At 43.4% G+C, this 20,669-nt stretch overlaps 1 protein-coding gene across 7 annotated transcripts in view; it reads right to left on the bottom strand.

Annotated features, from left to right (window-relative positions):
• Positions 1-5,523: 5,523 nt before the first annotated feature.
• Positions 5,524-20,669, bottom strand: part of LPP (LIM domain containing preferred translocation partner in lipoma) — a 331,358-nt gene continuing 316,212 nt past the window's right edge. For all 7 annotated transcript variants that reach the window (XM_082767516.1, XM_082767513.1, XM_082767515.1 and 4 more), the window contains one exon: positions 5,524-20,578. In XM_082767516.1, coding sequence (XP_082623642.1) covers positions 20,450-20,578 — 129 coding nt within the window. In that variant the 3' untranslated portion in view covers positions 5,524-20,449. The remainder of the gene's footprint in view (positions 20,579-20,669) is intronic.

The raw sequence follows: 20,669 nt of genomic DNA on the forward strand, positions 1-20,669 counted from the left end.
ACTCTCCCAGCAGTTTACAGTGGGGATGGTATTAGGGACAGCTTCCCTCAGTTTAGCTTACTTTAGGTTGCAGGTGACCAGCAGACTGGAAATGACCCAACAGTAAGCTCTTGGGGGAGATTTTTGGTGCGTCCTATTTTGGCCTTGCTGTTGCAGCCTTGCCGAGGTGTTTCAAGTGCTCTTCAAGGCAGCAGAGATATTAAAAACCAAGAACGTGTCCGTGCATGCAACTGTTTTGTCTGCTGAGTTTCAGTCAAGTTCCCAGTCATTCTCTGGGCAGAGGTTTGAGGGGAAGATTGTGTTTAGCTGAGCTGCCTCGCTCATCCCGTGATGTTGAGCAGCTCAGATCCCCCCTGTTGTACCTTGCACATATGTAGATGTATCACGGGGAGCTCCCTGGCTGAGCAGCTGTCACCAGCTCCACGATGACAAGAAGCATGTCTTCAGCTTTCAGCTCTGAAGCTCATGCCTTTACAAGTGGCTGCCAGTGAAGATGTTCTCCGAATAAATGAACAAACTGCAATCTTTAAATGAACAACACATTCTTCCTCAGGTCAACTTTGCAAAGGAAGCAAATATTTCAAGAGAGTATGGTTACTGCTCATAGCTCTCTGGAGCCAGCCTGCTAACTCTTCTGCGGTGGCTGTAAATCTGACGGTGGTTCAGTTTAAGAACCTTACAGGTGCTATTTCAGACTGATATAATGTACCATAAATGGGATTGAAAGCTCCCATCTATAGCAGACAAAGCCTTTCTGGTTCATTCAGACACTGAAGAAACAGACGATTGTGTATATGAGCACTTGGGCTCCATCCAAAAGTGAGTGATAGCCGAAAGAATTTACACGTTTCTTGGCTGGGGAACATGTTGATTTCAGAAGGCAGCAAAGGTAACACGAGGATACCGAGAGGCTGCCTGGCCTCGCGTTTCGTATTTGAATCTTGCCCTTTGACTCACCTCAGGCTCTTCAAAATGGAAGAGCCCCAGAAGGGCTGAAGAGCCCTCACCATATCTGAGGGTTTAGAGGCAACAAAGCAGTTGGTCTCCATGGGGTGGCAGCTGCTCCAACAGCCTCAGGCTGAATTTGAGGGCGTACCTGTCAAGCTAAAGAGATAAATCAACATACAATATGTCAATCAGCTTGTGGAATGCGTTTTTATAGAACACCACGGAGAACCAAGTGACTCCTGAAAGGCTTCAGGGTTGAGATTCATCAGCTCTCAGTAAAGGTAACAGCCACCAGACCGCCTTATAGCAGGGAAACTTAAAAGCAAACAAGGAAGCCCAAATGCACACTGTGGTGAGGGGAGCCTGCCTTCAAAGCCCAAGACCCCCCTAATTAACGGGGGTCAGGGGCAATGTTCCCTGGGGCAGACGGGAACAACGCGGGTACGAGAGGGCGTCCTGGGAAGCCGTGGTCCTGGCGTCGGTCCCACGCGGGCCATAGAACGAGAGGGATCCTTGGGCTGATCGTGTCTGGCAGTTTCTGTGCAAAATGGGGCCAATTTGCTGGGAAGCTTCCCACCCCCAAGGAGGGAAGAGGTGGGCTGTGAGTTTAACAAACATTTTGGTATTTGGAAGTCATTCCCAGCTCTCGTTTAACACACAGACTGCATTTCCCATTGCTAACTGGCAGCAAAGAGCTCATCAACATTTAAATAAGAGGCTTGTTAATGCCAGCGTGAGGCAGGTTTGCATGCCAAGGCTGGCTAAGGTTTCGTGCCAAGGATTTTCTAAGAGAGAATTTCTCTAGGAAACTCCTTCAAAAGGAAGAATTCACTTCTGGTTAAAGAGAGCGAGGGCTTAATTTGAAGAGGTACTGAGCTGGTTAAGTCAAATGGATAGTGCAAGAGCTTGAAAGCCTGTGAAAATCAGACTCCAGCTTTTAAATCAATTAGCTGAAGAATGGCATGTGGTGTTTTGCAACTGATTATGCTTTCTGCAATTCAATAACTGAGAGAAAGAAAAGGCTGCACATAACCTCTTCCACCAGTGCCGCTGATTTGCCCATCGATGCTCGATATGCTAGGGTGAGGCTTCAACCGCACCTGTTACCCTAAGCGTGGGATTATTGTTTCCTACACATGGTCAAATGCACCTTAGTAAAGGAAGGTTCTGCAATATTTGGCTCCATTTCTAGATCTCAAATGGGTCATGTGTATTGTGAAAAACTTTCACTCCGTGACCTTCTTTTGAGCCTTCCCTGTGGAACCCGAGTCCCCATCCGAGCGTGAGGGGTGCAGGTTCTGGCAAAGCTAATCGCAGTCCTGTACTATACGTCTCTATAGCATGGTTTATTGCCTTTCCTTGTTCTGTCATATAACAGGAATAATGTCCGTGGTGTCGGAATATGCACATGGTAATTGGCTTTTGCTGTAATTAAATGCCTCGGTGCCAGCGTTTAATCAGCCGCCAAAGCCGTTTATTGCCTCATATACTGCTGCACCATGAGCATTACCCCTTAATTAGTTGCTGAAATAGTGATGATTTAGCAGCGTCTTTATATTTATACTTTAAGACAGCAGATTCAGTCCAACATCAACAATATTGCAAGATAAAAAAGCAGCACATTCTGCTATGCAGTGATTTGGCCTTATTTATTTTCCCTTACCTTGTGGAAAACAGTGTCATGTGCATCTCCTGGTGACGCTGCACTGGAGGTGCAGCTAGCACTTTGAAAGCAGTTCCTACGTCTCTGCTCTGCTCCAGGGCTGACCTTGTGTGCTTTAACTGGATTTAGCATCAATAAAACATTGCCTTTGTCCCCAGAAACTCTCAGCAGCAAAGGAGGTGCAGGCTTCAGGCTTCCCCCACTTCAACTCGCTGTTACCCGGAGTGCCTGGATTTGGTCCAGCAGAGCAGGGGCAGCGAGCTCCCAGTCTTCCTCCCAAAAGCTCCCCTGTGTCGATGGAGGAGCTCATCTTGCACAACCCCGGCAGGTTGTGACGGGTGACGCTGACAGCAGCAGCAATTCTACTGACAGCCTAATGCAAACTCCTCTCCCCCCTTTCCCTGCTTGTTTTTGCAGCGGAGGTGGTGTTTGCTATGCGGCAACTTGACGTTTGCTGAGAGTAGAAAGTGGTGAAAGAGCCTGCTCACTGCATCCTTTTGTCTCCTTCAGTTGCAGAAGTCTGGTCTGTGCTGGTCTCTCAGAGCCCCTCGACAGCACGAGAGGCACCTCTGGAGGACACTTCACCCTACCAGGAGAAGGTAATCCACGAGATGTTGGAGGGAGCCCTACACTCCCTCACACTGGACTCTTTTGTCCCAAACTATTGGGGATAGCAGAGAGGAGCCCCATCCAGAATGCCAGTACTGCCTGCTAAGACACTCTCTGTGCAGATTCTCCTGGCTTTCCAAGTTTCCCCCTGGCTTTGAAACCCCCAGGGAAGTTTACAAAGCCCCTGCAGTCTCCTCAAAATGGACTAGAAAGGAAGACCAACCTTGCTCTGTAATGAAACCCCATTTGTGAAGCAGAGGAAGTTAGCCTAGGTATCTTTGAGACAAACATACAAGACCCATCTTTGATTAAAGCCAGGTGGTTAAATTTGCAGTAGCAAGGATTGAATACAAGAAGGCAGCTGTACGATTGCTTCACCAGTTGTCCAGGAGGGCAACACGTGGGGCTGCCAAATAGTCTACACCACCTTCGTCCCACGCTGAACCCTTGGTACAGCTAGCCTTGACACCTCGCTTAGATACACTTCACTCCCAAAGCTTTCATTGTCTTCAAAGGATTTTTGCCTTTGATTACAAGAAAAGCAGCGCCGAACTATCAAACTGAGAGCTCCCCCACCCTTGGCCCTCGCCTCTGGCCCTTGGCCTGCTAATGCATTTTGATTTGTGCGTGGACAACACATCCCTGGAACTTTTCCATCCTAACAAGTTTAGGAAAAAATACCTTGTGCTATAAAGGAAGTAATAATATCGAGCTTGAAAAAAAAAAAAAAAACACTATACTGTAGTTTGAATCGACTTGAAAGCCTGCAACACCACACTCCCTTTTCTGCCAAGACAAAGCCCTTCAGACTCCCGTGTCCTGTAGGAACAAGCTGCGGGATTCATCCCTTCCTGAGGGAGGACACGGGACCTTCCTGCAGTCCCCTGGGTGTGGGGAGGAGGAGCTGGCAGTGAAGCTGCTGCTCGCGCCTCCTTCCATGGCTAACAAAGCATCCCCTGACAAAACATAACCTACTAAGCAAGTCCTTCGTGTTCACTGGAGGTAGGAAAGGAAGCATGGGGTTTAATTGGCAGCCAAGAATATTTAGCCTGGACACTAGGAAAAGCTGTCCATGGGTGAAGACAATGCAGCTATGGAATAGAGTGCAAAGAGAGGCTGTGGGACCTCCATCTGTGGATGTCTTGAAGGAGATGCCAATTAAATTTTGTAAGGAGGGACAAAGGGGAATGAGTTCAGCTGTATTGCATGCCTTGGGATCTTTCTACAATGCTCTGAAAAACGGTTTTAAGAAAACTACCTTTGCTGATATGAATGCAGGAGACAGCATTTACCTCAGCTAACCCTTAAAGGCAAAAAAAACCCACACAGCCCCCTCTACAGAGCAACTAATCAAACACTTATTTAACAAAGGGATGACAGACCTTCTCCACAGGCTACAGAAGACTAGAGGGCCACCTCAGACATCAAAACTAACTTCTAGGCTGCTAAAGTTCATCGAGATGAATCCACCTGAAGATAGCCTGTATTGCTCCACGCAAAAGAAGATTTCTGAGAGCAAAAGGCTTTTATAAAAAGGTCCAAGGATAGAAAGTATAGGGAAACAGAAGCTAAAAAACAGGGTGCAGACATTTAACAAGTAAGAAGCAGCTTACCTGGAGACACACTGGATTCTCTGTCACTTGAAGCGTTTTGGTCAGGGAAAGCGCTCGATGAAGGTTTGGTGCTGTGCCAGTTGCTTTGCCTGGAGAGGTGAAGGTCAGGCTCTGTGATGAGCACTAGTATTTTTTTTTTGAAGCAGATTGGACTGGACGAGGAACAATTCAGGTTATTTACTGCAGTGACAGCCTAGAAAAAAACTTCCTAAAAGAGATACGCTTTGCAAACCACACTTCCTTCTACCCTCCCCGTAGTACTATGAATAATGCTCCTCCGTTCAGCTGCAAAGCAAGGCTTGGCTCTGCTGCCACCCCATCACAACTCAGCCTGGAGAATACTCGTGGGCAACCTCTGCACATTAACCCACCTCTGCAGATTACCTCATGGCTCAGGAATGGAGCGCTCTCTTCTGCAAAGGCACACGTTTGTAAGAACAGCCCCAAGTTTGTACGAGACGGTCAGTACAAGCAGGGGGTAGCCTCTTGCGACATATCTCTAGCATCCTTGCTTCACCCAACAGTGAAAAAGGCTCACTCTGGAATTAAGCACATTAAAGAGCCACACGGTGAAATTTTGAATGTGAAAGAGAAAGATGGAGGATACGAAGCATAATTGCAGGTGGAGGTTGGGAGAAAGTAAATACCATTCGACTTGAAAAAATAATTTCACACGCTAGCAAACAAAAATGAAATTTATAAGGAGTTTATTGGATTGGTAAAATGTAATAAAAAAGCATTTGTGATACTTCTGCAAAGAAAAAAGGCATCTGGCGATTCTGCATATTTATTTTCCCTTACAAAACATTAGAAAAGCATAACTGATAAAATAAGGATAACAACTGAGAGAGCAGAGCAAAGAGGAAAATACATCTCAATATAATTGGATAATGCATAATAAAAATACAGAAAACACATGCTTAAAACAGCTTTCATTCTCTTACAGTAAAAAGTCATTTTATGTGTTGAATAAAAAATATACGCCGGTTGCTCTGAAAATTGCAGTTTAGAAGAGGTAACTAGCTGAGAACAAAATATATATATCTATATATATTTATAAATATAGAAAATGTGTATATGCTGTATCTGTCCTCAGAACAAACTGGAATAAATGGTTTTCAATTCATGAACACAAGTTACCAGAGAAAAAACTTCATATATTACCTAGCAGAGCGATCCTGTAAGGTGCTGATTGCATTTCCTGAGTGCCCTCAAAGCCCCGTGGAAGTAGTCAGTGAAGGAGCCGAGTGGCCTGGTGGGTTCAGTGAGCAGGGAGGGGACTCAGCCTCTCACAGGTGCATTCAGCAACTCGCAGGATTCATGAAAAACTCCAATGACAGCAGGATCGGGCCCCTCACAGACTTGGGTGCTGCTTGTGCTCAGCAAGGGGTAACGCTCTGGTAGCCCCATGCTCTGACAGACAGGAGACCAGTCCCAAAAGCTCAAGTAATGTTACTTCGTTAGGATCTAAAGGCACGGAGTTTGCAGCAGAAGGCATCCCTCGTACAGGGAATGCCTCCTCGCACCCCTCTCTTGCCCAGATACCCAGGCTAGTGATTCACATTTAAAGGAAGATGCTTCCCATACCACTGAGAGCCTCTGTCTGCTAACGGAGAACCAGGAGAAGGGCGAGCAGCCACGCTCCCCTCCCAGCCGCACCAAAGGAAACAACACAAAACCTGCTCTACCTCAAGGGCTAAACCAACAGCTACCAGAATGCTGAAATACCATCTCAAACCTGGCCTGATCATCCACTACCCATTAATATCCAACGAGTAAACAACATCACCAGTGAACCCTAGAGCAGACAGGCCTACAGCTGGCAGGAATAGGCCCAAGCATAGCAGCAACAGAGGGCAAATACATTCCTGGGGGCATGCCCTCCTTGCAGTTTGGACTAGCTAAGCAGATCTCCCAGCCCATGAGGCATTTAGCCAAGAGGAATCTTTCTGCAATGACCCACACGTGGTTCGGACCCCCTGGTGTCAGCCCACAGGTAAAGTAAGTGTTAGGATTAGGCTCTGAAATGCAACACATCTCTGCTGTTTGTTCTGAGCAGGAAGGTGCCCTTACCAACACTGCACCATCAGTACTCTGCCTCTCATTTCACTAACTGGGAGGAAGGCACCTGGAGGCTGCCCTCCAGGCTCTCTGGCAGTCCAGAATACAAACCACGGTGTGGGAAATTATAGGACCCTTAAGGAAGTTGAATTTTCACCAAGGCACATCCGATCTAGCAAGGTCAGGAGAAAATCCAAGCGTGAATTTGCTCTGCCCATAGCTCGACCAATTCTCAGTCCCCAGTCTGCAGAGGGACAACAGGGGTCATGGCGGTGCAGTCCCGAGCATCAAAGAATCAAAGCTTTCCCTTTACTGCATTTCCAATAAAGCTCGCATTTCCTCTCCATCTGCAGCTGGAAAAGAGCTTCCTAAAACAATTTTTTGGGGATTCAAAGTGAAAGCACATCAGCCTTTTTAACACAGCAGCACGAGTCAAACACCCAGCCTTTGGTTCAACCTTTGAATTTTCTCTTCTAACATCAGACAAAAATGTGGATAACGGAGAGCTTATAAAAGCCAATATTAAGCAAATAAAATCTCCAGATATGAATGATTCTGGAGCTCTGACAAGATTAAAATGTTGAAGGAGATACACCCAAGTACCTCCACTGCTGAACAGTTGTCTCCCAGACAAGGTGGTGCAGTAAACAAGACAACAAGCTTTGCTCATTCCAATGGAGAACAAACAGATGGTCAAAATTAACCGCCTGTTGATTCTGTTCTGTATCATTCCTATGGTTTTCATCCCTGCTTGGCTCCGGGGTTATTTCTCTGCTGCCCATGAATGACTACCTCAGGTCTCTGAAAAGGCACATTGTGAAGAAAGCTGAATATATTTTTTGTAAAGGCAACTCAGTTAATAATAACCTACTCTCCATCTTGCTGGTTGTGCTGCTTAGATGCTTGTCAGGTGCTTGGCTACTTGGCCATTGGGCGCATTAGAAATACTACTTCTATACGGACAGATCAAAGAACTAGATCAGACTCAAAGGACAAGGCAGAAAACATCCCTTTGCCCAAGTGGAATCGGCTTCCTACCCAGACAGAGCTGTCAGGGACGCACTGGCAGATGTGAAGCAGTGCCTCAGTTCTGTGCTTTCAGCGGGTACCACCTCAGATTGAAACAAACCACAACCTCTGGCTGTGCATTTCAGTAACACTGCTCGTCTCACACAGCCCTGAATGAAACATTAGCACAAAGGCAGCCTAATTGGAGCAGGATCCCCCTCCCCTTCCCTGCAAATCTGAATCACTGTACGGCTAACAGCAGAGAGAAAACACCTGTTTCAGGCAAAATACCTGCACTACAAAGACAGAATCAAGCCCTAGGCTGGCTGCAGACTCACCACAGGGAGCAGCTCTGGATACGGAGAGGATGAGGTGGGCCTTGGTTCATCAGGAGGATTTCCTCACCTCCTAGATCTGCAGGGAACAGGCTACAGCAGTGTGGAAAGCTGGAGCAAACATCTGCCGAAGAGGTGCTGGGCTCTAGTTTAGGCAACATGCCAGAGGGCGGCTTTTTTCTCGTTGTTGATAGAGCAGCTGCCACCAAGGAAGAGTATAAAAGCAATGAGGAACTACAGTGAATGCCCATCTCCCTTTCGTTTTGAAATCCGAGCACTTTCCCAAATGAAGGCATTCCTCCCACATAGGCTTCATATTTGGAAAACTTCCCTGTATCAGAACTGGAAAATATTCTGATTGCATTTTCTAGTCCTAAAATCTGGGTGTGCTTTCCTAAAGAGTTCCTAACTTTGTTCTAATTCAGTGCCCAAAACAAAATGGACCATATAAGGACCAGATCAAGCCTAGGACACAGCTAGCAAATGAATTTAAAAAAAAAAAAAAAAAAAAAAAAAAGACATCACTAAAGAGCAATTGGTCCTGACTACCAGAAATGCTGAAGAAGCAAAGCTTCTGTACAACAAAATTAGCACAAAAAGCTGAAACTTAGCCACTAAAAAAAAAAAGAAAAAGAGCAATTATACCCTTTAGTTTTTGCCATGTTTATTATTTTCACCTCTCTGCTCCCAGATGAAATGGGGCTGGTCAGTTCTCTTTCCCATTCAAGCCGGCCTTGCTCTTTGGGCTGTCCCACTGCTGGCACGGAGCTGCAGGAACACGACTTCCCGCACCTCGGGGGAATGCTGAAGTTGGGCTATTTTTTAAACATCAAACTATTCCTGTTCAACATACACTCTGCTTCCCTTCCAAAAATAAAACAAGCATCCGAGTCTTTAAACAAGAGGACTGACCCTTTATAGCTTCACAACAATGTTTTAAACCTGGGGTAGGCGGGATGGGAATGGGTATACATTTTCCTACTTAGGGCAAATAACGAGGAAACCTACATTTCTGGGTACGAAATGCTGGGTAATAACAAATCAGAGGGCTGTTGCCGAGCCCGTTCTGCCAGCCAGATCCCTTTGAGAAAAAAAACAGTAAGAAAGGATTTTTTTATTTTTTTTTCACCGATGAACTTAGAATGAAAAGAGGGGCAACACTCAGGAAGGGAAGAGGAAGCCAGGTACATGGCATGGAAATGACTTGCCTGGAGCAAGAACACAAGCAGGCAGAAAAACGGCAAATAAAACCTGTCTCCTTATTCCCTCCAGCCTTGTTCCCCCAAACTAGTCTGGGAACAAACGGTGGGAAGAGGAGGGGGGAGCAGCAGCCTGAGCTGGGCAGATGCTCCAGTTTAAAGCGTATCTTCCCGAAGAGGAACCGAGGCTGGGGGCAGGGGAGATGGCTATTATTAATGTCCTTCCGTATATAGCAAAGCAGACATCCTGCATAATGGCAACACAATACATCAATAATAGCCCAAGAATAGCTTCCTACCGTTTTTTTCCCCTGACAGTTAGAAACATAAAGAGAAAAATCAAGCTGCTGAGATAAATAGCTGAGTCTCCACCCCCACCTCAAATTGCCTTGGCATATTTTAAGAGATAAATGGTTCTATGAGAAATTTAAATAGCTTTCTCTTTTCTTTTTTGGCAGCTGCAAGAACTGGGTCAGGTGTAGAAATTATTAATTTTGAAGCCTGAAAAACCCATGTTTGAAAGTAAGTTTTTTTTTTTTTTTTTTCCTTTAAAGCATCAACTTTCTTAGAAGTAGAGTTAGAAAAAATTAAAAAATAATTGTGCTTTTTTTTTATAAGTCATACCAAAAATAATTAAATAACAGTGCAAGCTGCAGAAAAGGGACGATTTGCATAACGCTTTAATGGACATTAAATGTATCCATAGTGGGTTGTTAATATTTTTTGCATAGAATAACAGTGTTTGCACAATGGCTTTTGTTCCTCTTGATCAAACATAGCGCTGGGAATATGGCTTGAAGGAAAAGACTGGGGGACATCCCTCTCATGTTCTACCCTAACTTGAGAACACATTTTAAAAGACAGAAGAGACTGCTGTGGGAGTGACCAGCACCAAGGACTTTCACAAGGAGCCCGTTTCCTCATTGCCAGGCCTCAGGACTGACATGCCAGGGAGCTGACCTGCTTGAGGCTTGCTTGCTGGTGCTCAGTGCTGGTGAACCTGGTGCTGATCCAAGGGCAAATCGCTGCCTTCCACTTCCACTCAGGTTACTGTTGTTTTACATCGATATCAGCATTTGTAGCTCAGCTACTCTGCACGCTGCCAAAACCCATCACCCTCCTTGTGCCATATCTGGAAGGATCTCTTTGCACCCATAAAATCCTGAATCTTACAGAAAAGAAAGGCGAAATCCTGTAGAAACTGCTCGGAGCAAAGAAATACTGATATATAAACTCCCTCGCAGGATAGTACACTAGTTAAGACCTGTAAAAGGTTCAAGTTTCCAGTCCTACAAAGACTCCGAGATCTCTAAAGATACACAGCTGGCGCACAGCCCGCTCCCCTTGCTACATGCCTGGTAAAAATCTCTTTTCTGTGTCCCAAAGCAGGCAGATACGTGAGGAGGAGGAGGATGCCTCATTGCTGGATCTCCGCAGGGCTTGCAGCTTGTGCTGTTCTCCCCTTAGTGACCAATCAAAAATTTAAAAGGTGACAAAGACAAATGTAAATAGAACTGCAGTGCCTAGAAAGTCAGAGCACAGATAGGATCAGAAGACAGACTGTAATTACAGGCCCTGCTACTTATTACATAGGCCAGTTGTGTTACATGAGCCTTCTGTGGAAACTTCCTGTGTAATTAATAAAGGAGAAACAAAATACTTTTGCAATCACTTTTCTAGATTTCACTGTGGGGGTCCAATCCTGCCATCCTGGATTAGCTCTAATCATAGTCAATCTTTCTCTGCATAAACTGAAGGCATCTGTTCTGTAAGACGTGGAAAAAAAAAAAAGAAAAAAAACCTTATTGCAAACCTACACCACGCAATCAAGAAGGAAAGGAAATCGATCCTGAAAACCCCCACCCAGATTGTAATCTGACAATGTTTTCAAGACATCTGGCAAAAAAAGGAGAAGAAAGAAGAATGTTATGAAATATTTAAAACCCTACTTCTGTCAGGAATACATGAGAGGGGAAAGGTGAATTTGAAAAGGCTGCATTATTTTTAAGCCAAAAATGAAAGCACCACTGTTTGCATAGGAGCATGAGATGCTCTTGGCCCAAGCCAGAGCTGTCCTGAGAAAATGTACCAGGCACTGATTTAACAGGGGCTGGCATGACGAAGTCCAGGCTGCCTATGAACAGGGCCAAAGAAGCTGTCCTGCACACCGTGGCATGCACCACAGGACTTCAAGGGTAAGGCAAACGAGAGCGTTGATAACACGGTAAAATATCTGAGTATACACAGCCCATCACTGCTCCTCATCTAAAGCTTCAATCAGATTTTCAACAGAGATGAGAAGCAGATCCAAGGAAGGATTTCTCCTAAAAACATTCCTCTTACTGCTGAGATTCTTACTAAATACCCAAGGATGGCCAAACTGCCCTGCAAGATCTGAGATACGCTGAGTGGCACTTTGCTTTGTTCCTGCATCTAGGATCTTGGCCCCTCCACTTGCAAATCCCTACCAGCATGAATCACCTCCCCAGAAAGATCTTAGCCAGGCCTGACCGCTGGGCTGACCAACCTGCACCACCACAAGCAGGCCCAGGATGAGGCTGTACGTGCCCAGCTGTCGTCAGGAGGGGAGCAATGAAGCAGACAGAGGTGCAGGAGTTAGGATGCTCAGCAGCGCCTTTGCCTTGGTTACATCCACCTGCCTGCAGGACAGTTCCTGTAGAAACCATAAAAGACTTCAGGACAAGCGCTGGGCATACAAATGGGATCAAAACGGTCCTGATAAGCTGAAACAAAAGACACTTTGGAACAAAACTGGCACAGCCACAATCCCCATAACACTTGTGTAAGACAGCAAGAAAGAACGCCTAGAACGTATTTATCAAAAGCCATTTTATGCAGATTTTTCCTTCTGAATATTTAAGATGTGGTGAATATTAAACTTCAGAGATTCTTAATACGTTCCAAAGCCCCGTGGACCTTTGAAATGCTAGCTCATCAATATGCAACATCTAATCTTGTCAAAAAAAAAAAAAAGAAGGGAAAAAGAAAAGCTATTCATCCTTTGCTCATAGAGGTTACAGAAAGAATCCCAAGGAAAAAAAAAAAAAAGAAAAAAAAAAAAACACACACAAAAAAAACCAAACTTCCAGCATCTTATGCAATAGGTTAAATTTGCACTGGTTGGGAAAGTTTCACTTTCTGCAAGGAAAAGGGAAAGTGCCTGTATGTGCGTTGCTGCTGGAAGCTTCTTCTAAAGTGTGAGGCTGAAACTGTGTAGCTGGATTACAGTAAGTAGTTTATTAAGAAACCAAGGCTTGTGGCTTTGCATCCTGTTTCAGTCAAATGTAGTCTCAGGATCCCCCCTCCACAGCCAGCAGACAGTGCGCCACCTAAAAACCCATTCTTGTCCAAAACACTGTGGTTAAAATGGCTTTGCTTGTTTATAAAGTTTAGTGTTTCGTATCGCTTGCATCTGACCTTCAGCAGAAAGAAAAGCTCAGTTAAATTGTGCAAATATGTACCAAATGGGAGCAAGGGAAAGCGGCCAAAAATGCTGCATGAGCTTTTGCAGGGCTGCAGCCTTTTAGGAGCACCAGTGAGATGAACTGGATGAGAGGCCAAATTGATTTAGGCTCCAGGCAGGGGCTTTAAAACACCATGACATCCAAATTCACAAAGAAAATGTTCTGTTACTGCAACCCCAAATTTCCTGCACATGAAAACACTGTTTTCTTTCATCTTTGGGAGATGCTCGTTCTGTAATCCGACATTTAAAAATGAACAAACAAACAGGAGTCAGCTGACAAAGGATTCTTGCTGGTGAATGGAAGTAGGTCACCGAGTGTTCTGCCTTTACAGTCTGGCTTAATATTAGTGTCGTACACAACACAGTAACAAAACTGCGCTGGAGACAGGGAAAGGACTCTAATTTTGTCTTTTCTATGAAAATTAGCATTAATATTCTGCATTAACGTGCAATGCCTCCCCAGTACCTGATATCTGGATAATTAAAAAACAAAAACACAAAGCAAACCACACACTAAATTAAACAACAACAAAAAACCCTTGCAGGTCAGCTTGCATTTAAAGACATCTAAGTATGAGTAATCGGGCAGAGAGGAATTTTCCTGAAGGAACATAAAAGAAAATGAAAGCTCCACATACAAGACCAAATAAAATCTTCTGTCTCTCACGAATGCAAATGTTGGCTGCCCTTTTACACAAACATATTAAAGGAATAAAACTGGAGGAAAAGAAATAAAAGAGGGAAAACTAATAAATTCATTTTTGGAGAAAAAATACTTAAAAACAAACTATCCTTCAAACAAATTTCTTCATGATAAGTCCCTGCAATCATGTGGTTCTAAATTACATGGTTAAATATGACTGAAAAAGTAAGGCACAATTTCACAATCATTTTAAAAGCAATAATTATAATCATTTTCTTTGATATCCATATGGCAGGCCACTGATACTATGGATGCGCAAAACTACTTGATTAGAGATCTGGAAAAGTTTTTCCGACTACTAGCTGAGCCTTGCAATACTTCTGTGAAGTAAGTAACATACCATCTTCACTACAAGGACAAGAGCATATTGAGCAACTTGAAAAAGAGGGTAAGATTGCCACTCGTGGACAAAAGGGAGGGCAGAGACAAAAAGCAAAGAGCCCCCAAGCACCACATTCCCAGTGAGGGATGTTAACCCCTGGAAATGTAAAGGTAATGACACCCCTGGGCCTTTTGTTTCCTTCCTCATTTTCTAAAAGACCTATGCGTAATGAGAAATGTAGACAAACAGCAAAACAGGAAAAAAAAAAAAAAAAAAGTTTGGACTAAGAGCTCTTGATATCAGCGATCAGCCCATGGGGTAGTTGCCTACACACATAACGTGAACCCAAAAGAGACCAGGAACACACAGCCAGGAACAAAGCCCAGTGGGTATAAGAAGCAGTGCTTAATATTTCAGCCTAAATATTTCTTATTTGTAGCCCCACGACCACCTTATGTGTGCACGTGAGTCTATATGCCAGAGTGGTCTGCAGGTGTTTGAGCTTAGTGTTTGCAAATCGCAGCAGAGAACCTGCAAGCTGAAATGAGAGCTGTTCCCCAAAGGCCATCAGGAAACCTACTGAGCTTATGGCTGTCTCTTGGGTTTTTAGATGTCAAGAGAATTTTATAATTTCACAAGTGTTAAGTTTTCTCTCTCTCACAGCACTCGGAAGCACCAAATGCCAGACAGGCAATTGACTGTTGCAAATTCAAACTTGAAATGTTGAGGAAGGCAGGTAATATTTCTAGAAATGTTTCAGGAGAAATGCCATTCCTAAGCCCAGAATGGTGATGAAGCTCAGTCGTACCTCTTGATCTTCATGGCAGCTGCAATAACGTGCTTATATTTTCACTGATTTTAAGGAAAAAAAAAATGCAATTGCCACATAAAAAGTCACAGGCACTCTCCATAGCCAGCCAGTCCATGGCTTTAAGAAAAACAAACCCAACAGAAGTAATGCTGTTATTTTAAGAAGAGTCACATTATTTGGATTGTTCTGGCAAAGGAAACAGGGACTTCAAAGTTAGCAAAGCTAGTCAAAAATAGGGGGTAAAATACCTTGTGAAAAGTTTCAAAGCTTTTTTTCTTAAAATTTTACTTTACCAGGCCTAATACTGAATCATTTTTCAAGAACACGTGCTTTAAAAAATAAAAAAAGATAATAAAATATTTTTCCAAAAAAGTTTTCAAAACCATTACAGAAACTTAAATTTACCAGCAGAAGAAACCCAAGAACTACAAAAAAAACGAGGGAGACATGGGTTTTTGACAAATGAAAATATTTGTTAACAACTCTGAAATCTACTTAGATAAAAATTCAATATGGTTTTAATTATAACAGCAAGAAAAACTGTTGTGGATAACACTGAAAAGAGAATATCTCATTAAAAAAAAACGGCACTTCTGACATCACATAATTTAGTGTAAAAATTGTGACCAGCTCTAACTGGAAATAGTGTTCTCATTCACAGCTCTCTTAATTTGTACATTACTAACCTCCAGATAATTCTGAGTAGTTCCTGCTATCCTTTGGCAACAAACCCTCAATTACCATCACTAGTGTTTTCTCCTGGGAATTTCACCACAGCGAGATTCTTCAGCACATCTCTCTGCTAGCCCTGACTTACAGTATTGAAATCTATATCAAGTGTAGCCAGCACAACTCTGGGAACAAATAGCAAATCAACGTGACGAACCGACTGCAGGAAACAGATATCAATAAAAAAACAGTTAAAAACTCAAATCCTTTCTCAGCCAAGGCATCAGGTGTCTAACACGGTTACTGAAGAAGGTGAAGCCACAGGACTTCTCCCACAGACCACCTCTGGGGGTCCTGTTAGCCTACTTTTGTTGGACTGTCTCAAAATCAAAAGGATCAATACCATAAAACCAACATTTATCAGGCCTAGGCTAGGCTTGGCTCACCACGGCCTAGCAGGAAGGAGCAGTTTCAAAGAGACTTCAGTATGATTTGTTGCATATTCTCTTCAACTGCCACCAACTCTCTATAAAAACACCTTTTCCTCATTCTTCTCAGCCACATTTTGCCAGTAGGCAGAAAGTCAACTTGAGGCCTGTGTCTCAGGGAAGCCTTGCTCCTGCCGTCAGGCTGAGCACTAGTATGCAAAGTTGACTCTGATAAACACTTTGCTACTCCCACACCTCTATGATGAAGTCATTACCCGAGTGTTTCGCAGCTGTGATAAAAATCTAAACTAAAATATTTTTTTAAAAAAAAACAAAAACAAAATTAAAGGTGCATTATCTGATATGCTAAAGCCATGGTGTTGCTTTCTGCTTTTAAAAGCAACGTTCAGGCAATGATTAAGATAAGTGACAAAAAAAAACCATCACATCCATAAAATACTAGTGTTAGCCTTGGGGAAATGCTTAAGGATTGGGCTGTAACCAAGGCAACCCAATCTTTTGGAGAAAGTTTAAGTAGACACTTAAAGCCATGGTTCGAAGATACAGTAAATCTGGCTGTAGGGCTACTTATGACATAGGGAAAGTGCCGCAGCCACCTGACACGAAGCAGCGATCTTGTAATAACTCACCCCCCCCCCCATTGTCCACATGCTGCATTGGGTCATCTCCTGTTTGCCCTCCTCCAGGCAGCATGAGGGCGACGCAGGAGCTGCATCATGTGTTCAAGCTCATTTGACAGAAATCTGTGCCCACATCCTATCCAACTTGAATCTGCCTGACTGGGCAATACAGAATCAGTCTGGTATTAATGACTGTACACCCATGGCTTATGTCACACTACGCAATGGCTTTAAGCCCATGCTTAAACAAACCCCGTGGACTTAAGCATTTTGCTAAATTAGAACCTGATCCTGGCCCCTCTTGGGCCCTATCTGGCCACACAAATCACGGGATCAGGCTCTACTCACCAACAAATGCTCAAAAAAGCCAAAGCAGCACAAGCAAAACCTCTGTAGACTCAAACAGATGTATGTGATCTTCCAAATCTTTCTGAAAGGAACAGTTTAGACGTTACCACAGGCACAAACGAAGTGATTTTTATCATGGCTAAGAAGTGCACCTTAAAAAAGCAAGGCCTCTTTGGCAAAATAAAGTCCTTCTTTGGAACAGATAAATCAGGTTATATTACAAATATGCGATAAATATTGTGATGTAGCAATATCCCAGGGGTTCTTAATTACAGTGCAAGTAAGATAAGTCCACCAGCATTTCCTAATTAAACCCTGATGCATCAGAGGGGAGATTTCCATACACAGGTGGGTGATGAGACCCTCAGTACATACATGTATATATACACATATATATACATATATGCACTACCTTTCAAATATATTTATAGCTATTTTAGAAGCCAAAAGAACATTCATAAAGAAAATGAAAATAAGCTTTTTGGACACTCACTCCTTCCAACAGGCAGATGGCTTTGGTGTTTCAGAAGTGAAAACAAAAGCACGACAGTACCTTTGTCCAGATATATCAGGTACAGAAATTAGCCACAGTACCTCATATAACACTGCCCAATCTTTGTCAACTGCTTTCCATCTATGGGGTATTTAATGCGTGAAAAGTTTGGCTCTCACCTCCCTGCACACCGGCCCAACTCACCACAGCACCCTAATAACACAGAGATTCAGATCTAGACCTCCTGGCTGGCCCTTAGCTTTTAAGTGGGCTGGAATCCCAAACCTACATACCAGCAAACTTCTCTGGAAAGAGAAAACAGAACTCCAAAACCAGTAGTTTGGGCCAATCTGTGATTAGTTTAATTCCCATAGCATCCCTGGGAAGTTGTAAAGAAACCTCGTGCAGAAGATGAGAAGCCATATGACTTGCTCCAAGTCCAGCCTATGGCAGAGCCATAAAAGCCCAAAGGGCTCTGGACTTCAGTCCTCCTGAGTCGTGCCTGCCTGCAGCCTGTGGCCAAATCAGCTCATTTCCATCAGTTACCCCACTGTTATTTCTGAGAGTCTCATCAGCCACCTGATTTAACACTAACAAGAAGGAAGTTCAGAGCTATGTTTGTAGCCTGATGAATGGCTTCTTCTCTGCATGCTTGCAGAAATGTAAAATCCTCTGCAGGCATACAACAGTGTTAGCAATCCCAACTCTGAACTCTGGTGTTTCTGTGGGGTTAATTCAAACAGGATTTGCTCAATAGTTGCCAGGGTTTTCGACCAGTGGTGGTGGGGACTGCCTGTAAAGAAGCGAGCTCAGAAGTATCTTACGTGCCATGGTACAGGGAGCAGGAGCCCAGATGGAATCTGGCAGAAGCCACAGTGCAAAAAAGTCTGTTAACGTATAAGGCAGTAAAATTCTTGAAGGCCAGGGTAGAAATCTAGTATAAAAAGGCAAACTGCTTCAGCACAGTCACTACGGTGGAGAACGATTTCTATTGCTTAACGATGCCACCCTTCTACAAAGAAGGATTCATTTTGAGCTGTGAATTTTGGGAGTCTTCCCTGACACCAATGCAGCTTGCCAAAACACAGAAATACCTATCTGAAACCTCTGTTCCTTACACAGTTTATATTTGAATTTACTGTATACGGCTAAAGCTATTACAGTTCACAGTATTCTTCCATAAAGGTTAGTGCTAAACTGAAAGGAAATGCACCATTTGCCGGAGCTGCAGTGAGTATATCAATTTTTTCTTCTTTGTTTCTTACCAGCCCAGCTCATCTAACTTTCCTTTTTTTCCAGCATTAGTAGGTATAATTATATCAGGCTTCTGTTATAGAGATTAAAGATGAAAGCACCACATTCTCATTGCTTTTCCGTGGGTGCATGAAAAAAATTTCTTATAACACTGTTGAAAAGTGCCAGTTTGTCACTAATATGGTCAATCAGCCTGCAACTGTTTCAGTTCTGCTTCTTAATTTGTTAAGTGCAAAGAAAGGTATTCTCTTTGATTACATCTGCAAATAAGATATTAATGTCAATTCAGTGATACGAAAATTACTCCCTCACTATGTAATTTGCACCTGAGTTATTATGGGTTTCATGAACAAGAATATTACAGCTGCTCAGAGCGAGCTGCAAATTTATTATTTTTTTAATTAACAAAACAACAAAAAACACAAAAACTCCAGCAACATGAGGAAAAAAAAAAAGGTTATCTGTGCCCAGCTTTTTATTTACCTTGGCATTTGTATTAACTCTGGACAGAAGATGAAAGTGCTGCTCCTGGCCCAACACTCTTCTGCAATGACATTTTACCAGCAAGGAGTAATAAGTGGCTGGGATTAAAATGAAAGAAAAAATGCTTGCTTTTTGGATTGGCACAGAGAACAGTTTAACACCTTCTTTAACTTTTTTAAGATAAAAACTGAACAACTGCATGTGTTTAGAAAGGTTCTTTTGCCGTTGTTGAAATAAGATACCTTTTTTAATGAGAACTCCAGATTGTGCACGTTACCATCAGAGAAACATCTATCCCAAGGCCTGATTCAATCCCTGTTACAGCTGAAGAAAAATTCTCCCCACTGCAATAAACAACGGAACGAGACTGCACTGCTAAATATCTACCCAGAAACCAGCACTGACATTGGTCCCACTATAATGAGTGGCATAAGATTTTTTTGAGCATCGCTTTCTGCACTGCAGTTCTATGTAGTTGTTTTTTTTTTTTGTTGTTTTTTTTTTTTATTATAAACAACTGGGATTTTAAGAAAGTGTTTCCAGCCCCAGATCCTTAAAAGACCTTCTCAATGGACATGATTGACTTATACCTCTAGTAAATCAAAAGCACATTGTGTGTGTTTGTGTGTGTGTGTAGTGTATTCAAGCTTATGTCTTTCTGTGATTGCTCATTTTGTGAATTGGAAGCTTCACTAATGAATAAGTTTATGCAATAGCAAAATATAATTTCATAAGAAAAAGAAAAAAACCCTATAGAACTGGAAGGGATTGGAGACAAGTAAGGGCCCAAGACAAAAGATACAGACAACAAATCTGTGTCCCAAAGATACTATGTCACATCTACGCTCTTAGGTGCAGCATGGCTGAAGTTGTATTGTTTGTGATGTAATGAGAGGAGCACTGGTCCTACTCTCATACTGGTTTCACACCTTCTGTGACAGTGGAGCTACTTCTGCTGTGACCCAGACCCTATTAAAGTCAAAGAGAAGCTCCCCTGTCTTCAGTAAGAGCTGATCAAGTTTTCAAAATGACTTAGGAGAAGGGTCTAGCTCAGCCACCTTTCACCAGTTCAGACCTCCTTCTACAGGCAGATAACTTAGGTGTTATCACCACTTGTCGCCACCAACTGCAGAGACAGCTGGTGGTCTGACTTGCCACCCTCCTGGGGAATCACGTCTAAATTAGGTGCCTACTGCAGGCAGTCTGAACATGGCCTGAAGAACTGCCCTCTTGCTCCAAGGCCTTCCAGTTTTACTTTTTTTTTTTTTTTTTTTTTTTTTTAAACAGAGTTTCAGACCCTAGGCTGGAAAGAAATCATGCAAAGCTTGTGCAATTCCCCCAGGAAGGCATCCTGGGGAGGGTCACAGTTGATACTCAGAGATCAGTGCTGGCCTTGGCAGTCAGAGCCTGGATCCGAGCTGAGTTGCAGGTCTTGCAAAGGATGTGCCCGTCCAGAGGGTAACAGCCCTGATTGTCCCCTTCAGACAGGAGGCCTCCGCAGTCCTAGGGAACAAGCAAACAGCAAGAGCAAAGTAAATAAGAAATAAGAACAAGATTAAGCGAAGAATCTATTAGTCAAAGAAGCTCTCTCCTC

Source organism: Aythya marila, assembly GCF_965140915.1.
Source record: "Aythya marila genome assembly, chromosome: 9".
Taxonomy (NCBI): Eukaryota; Metazoa; Chordata; class Aves; order Anseriformes; family Anatidae; genus Aythya; species Aythya marila.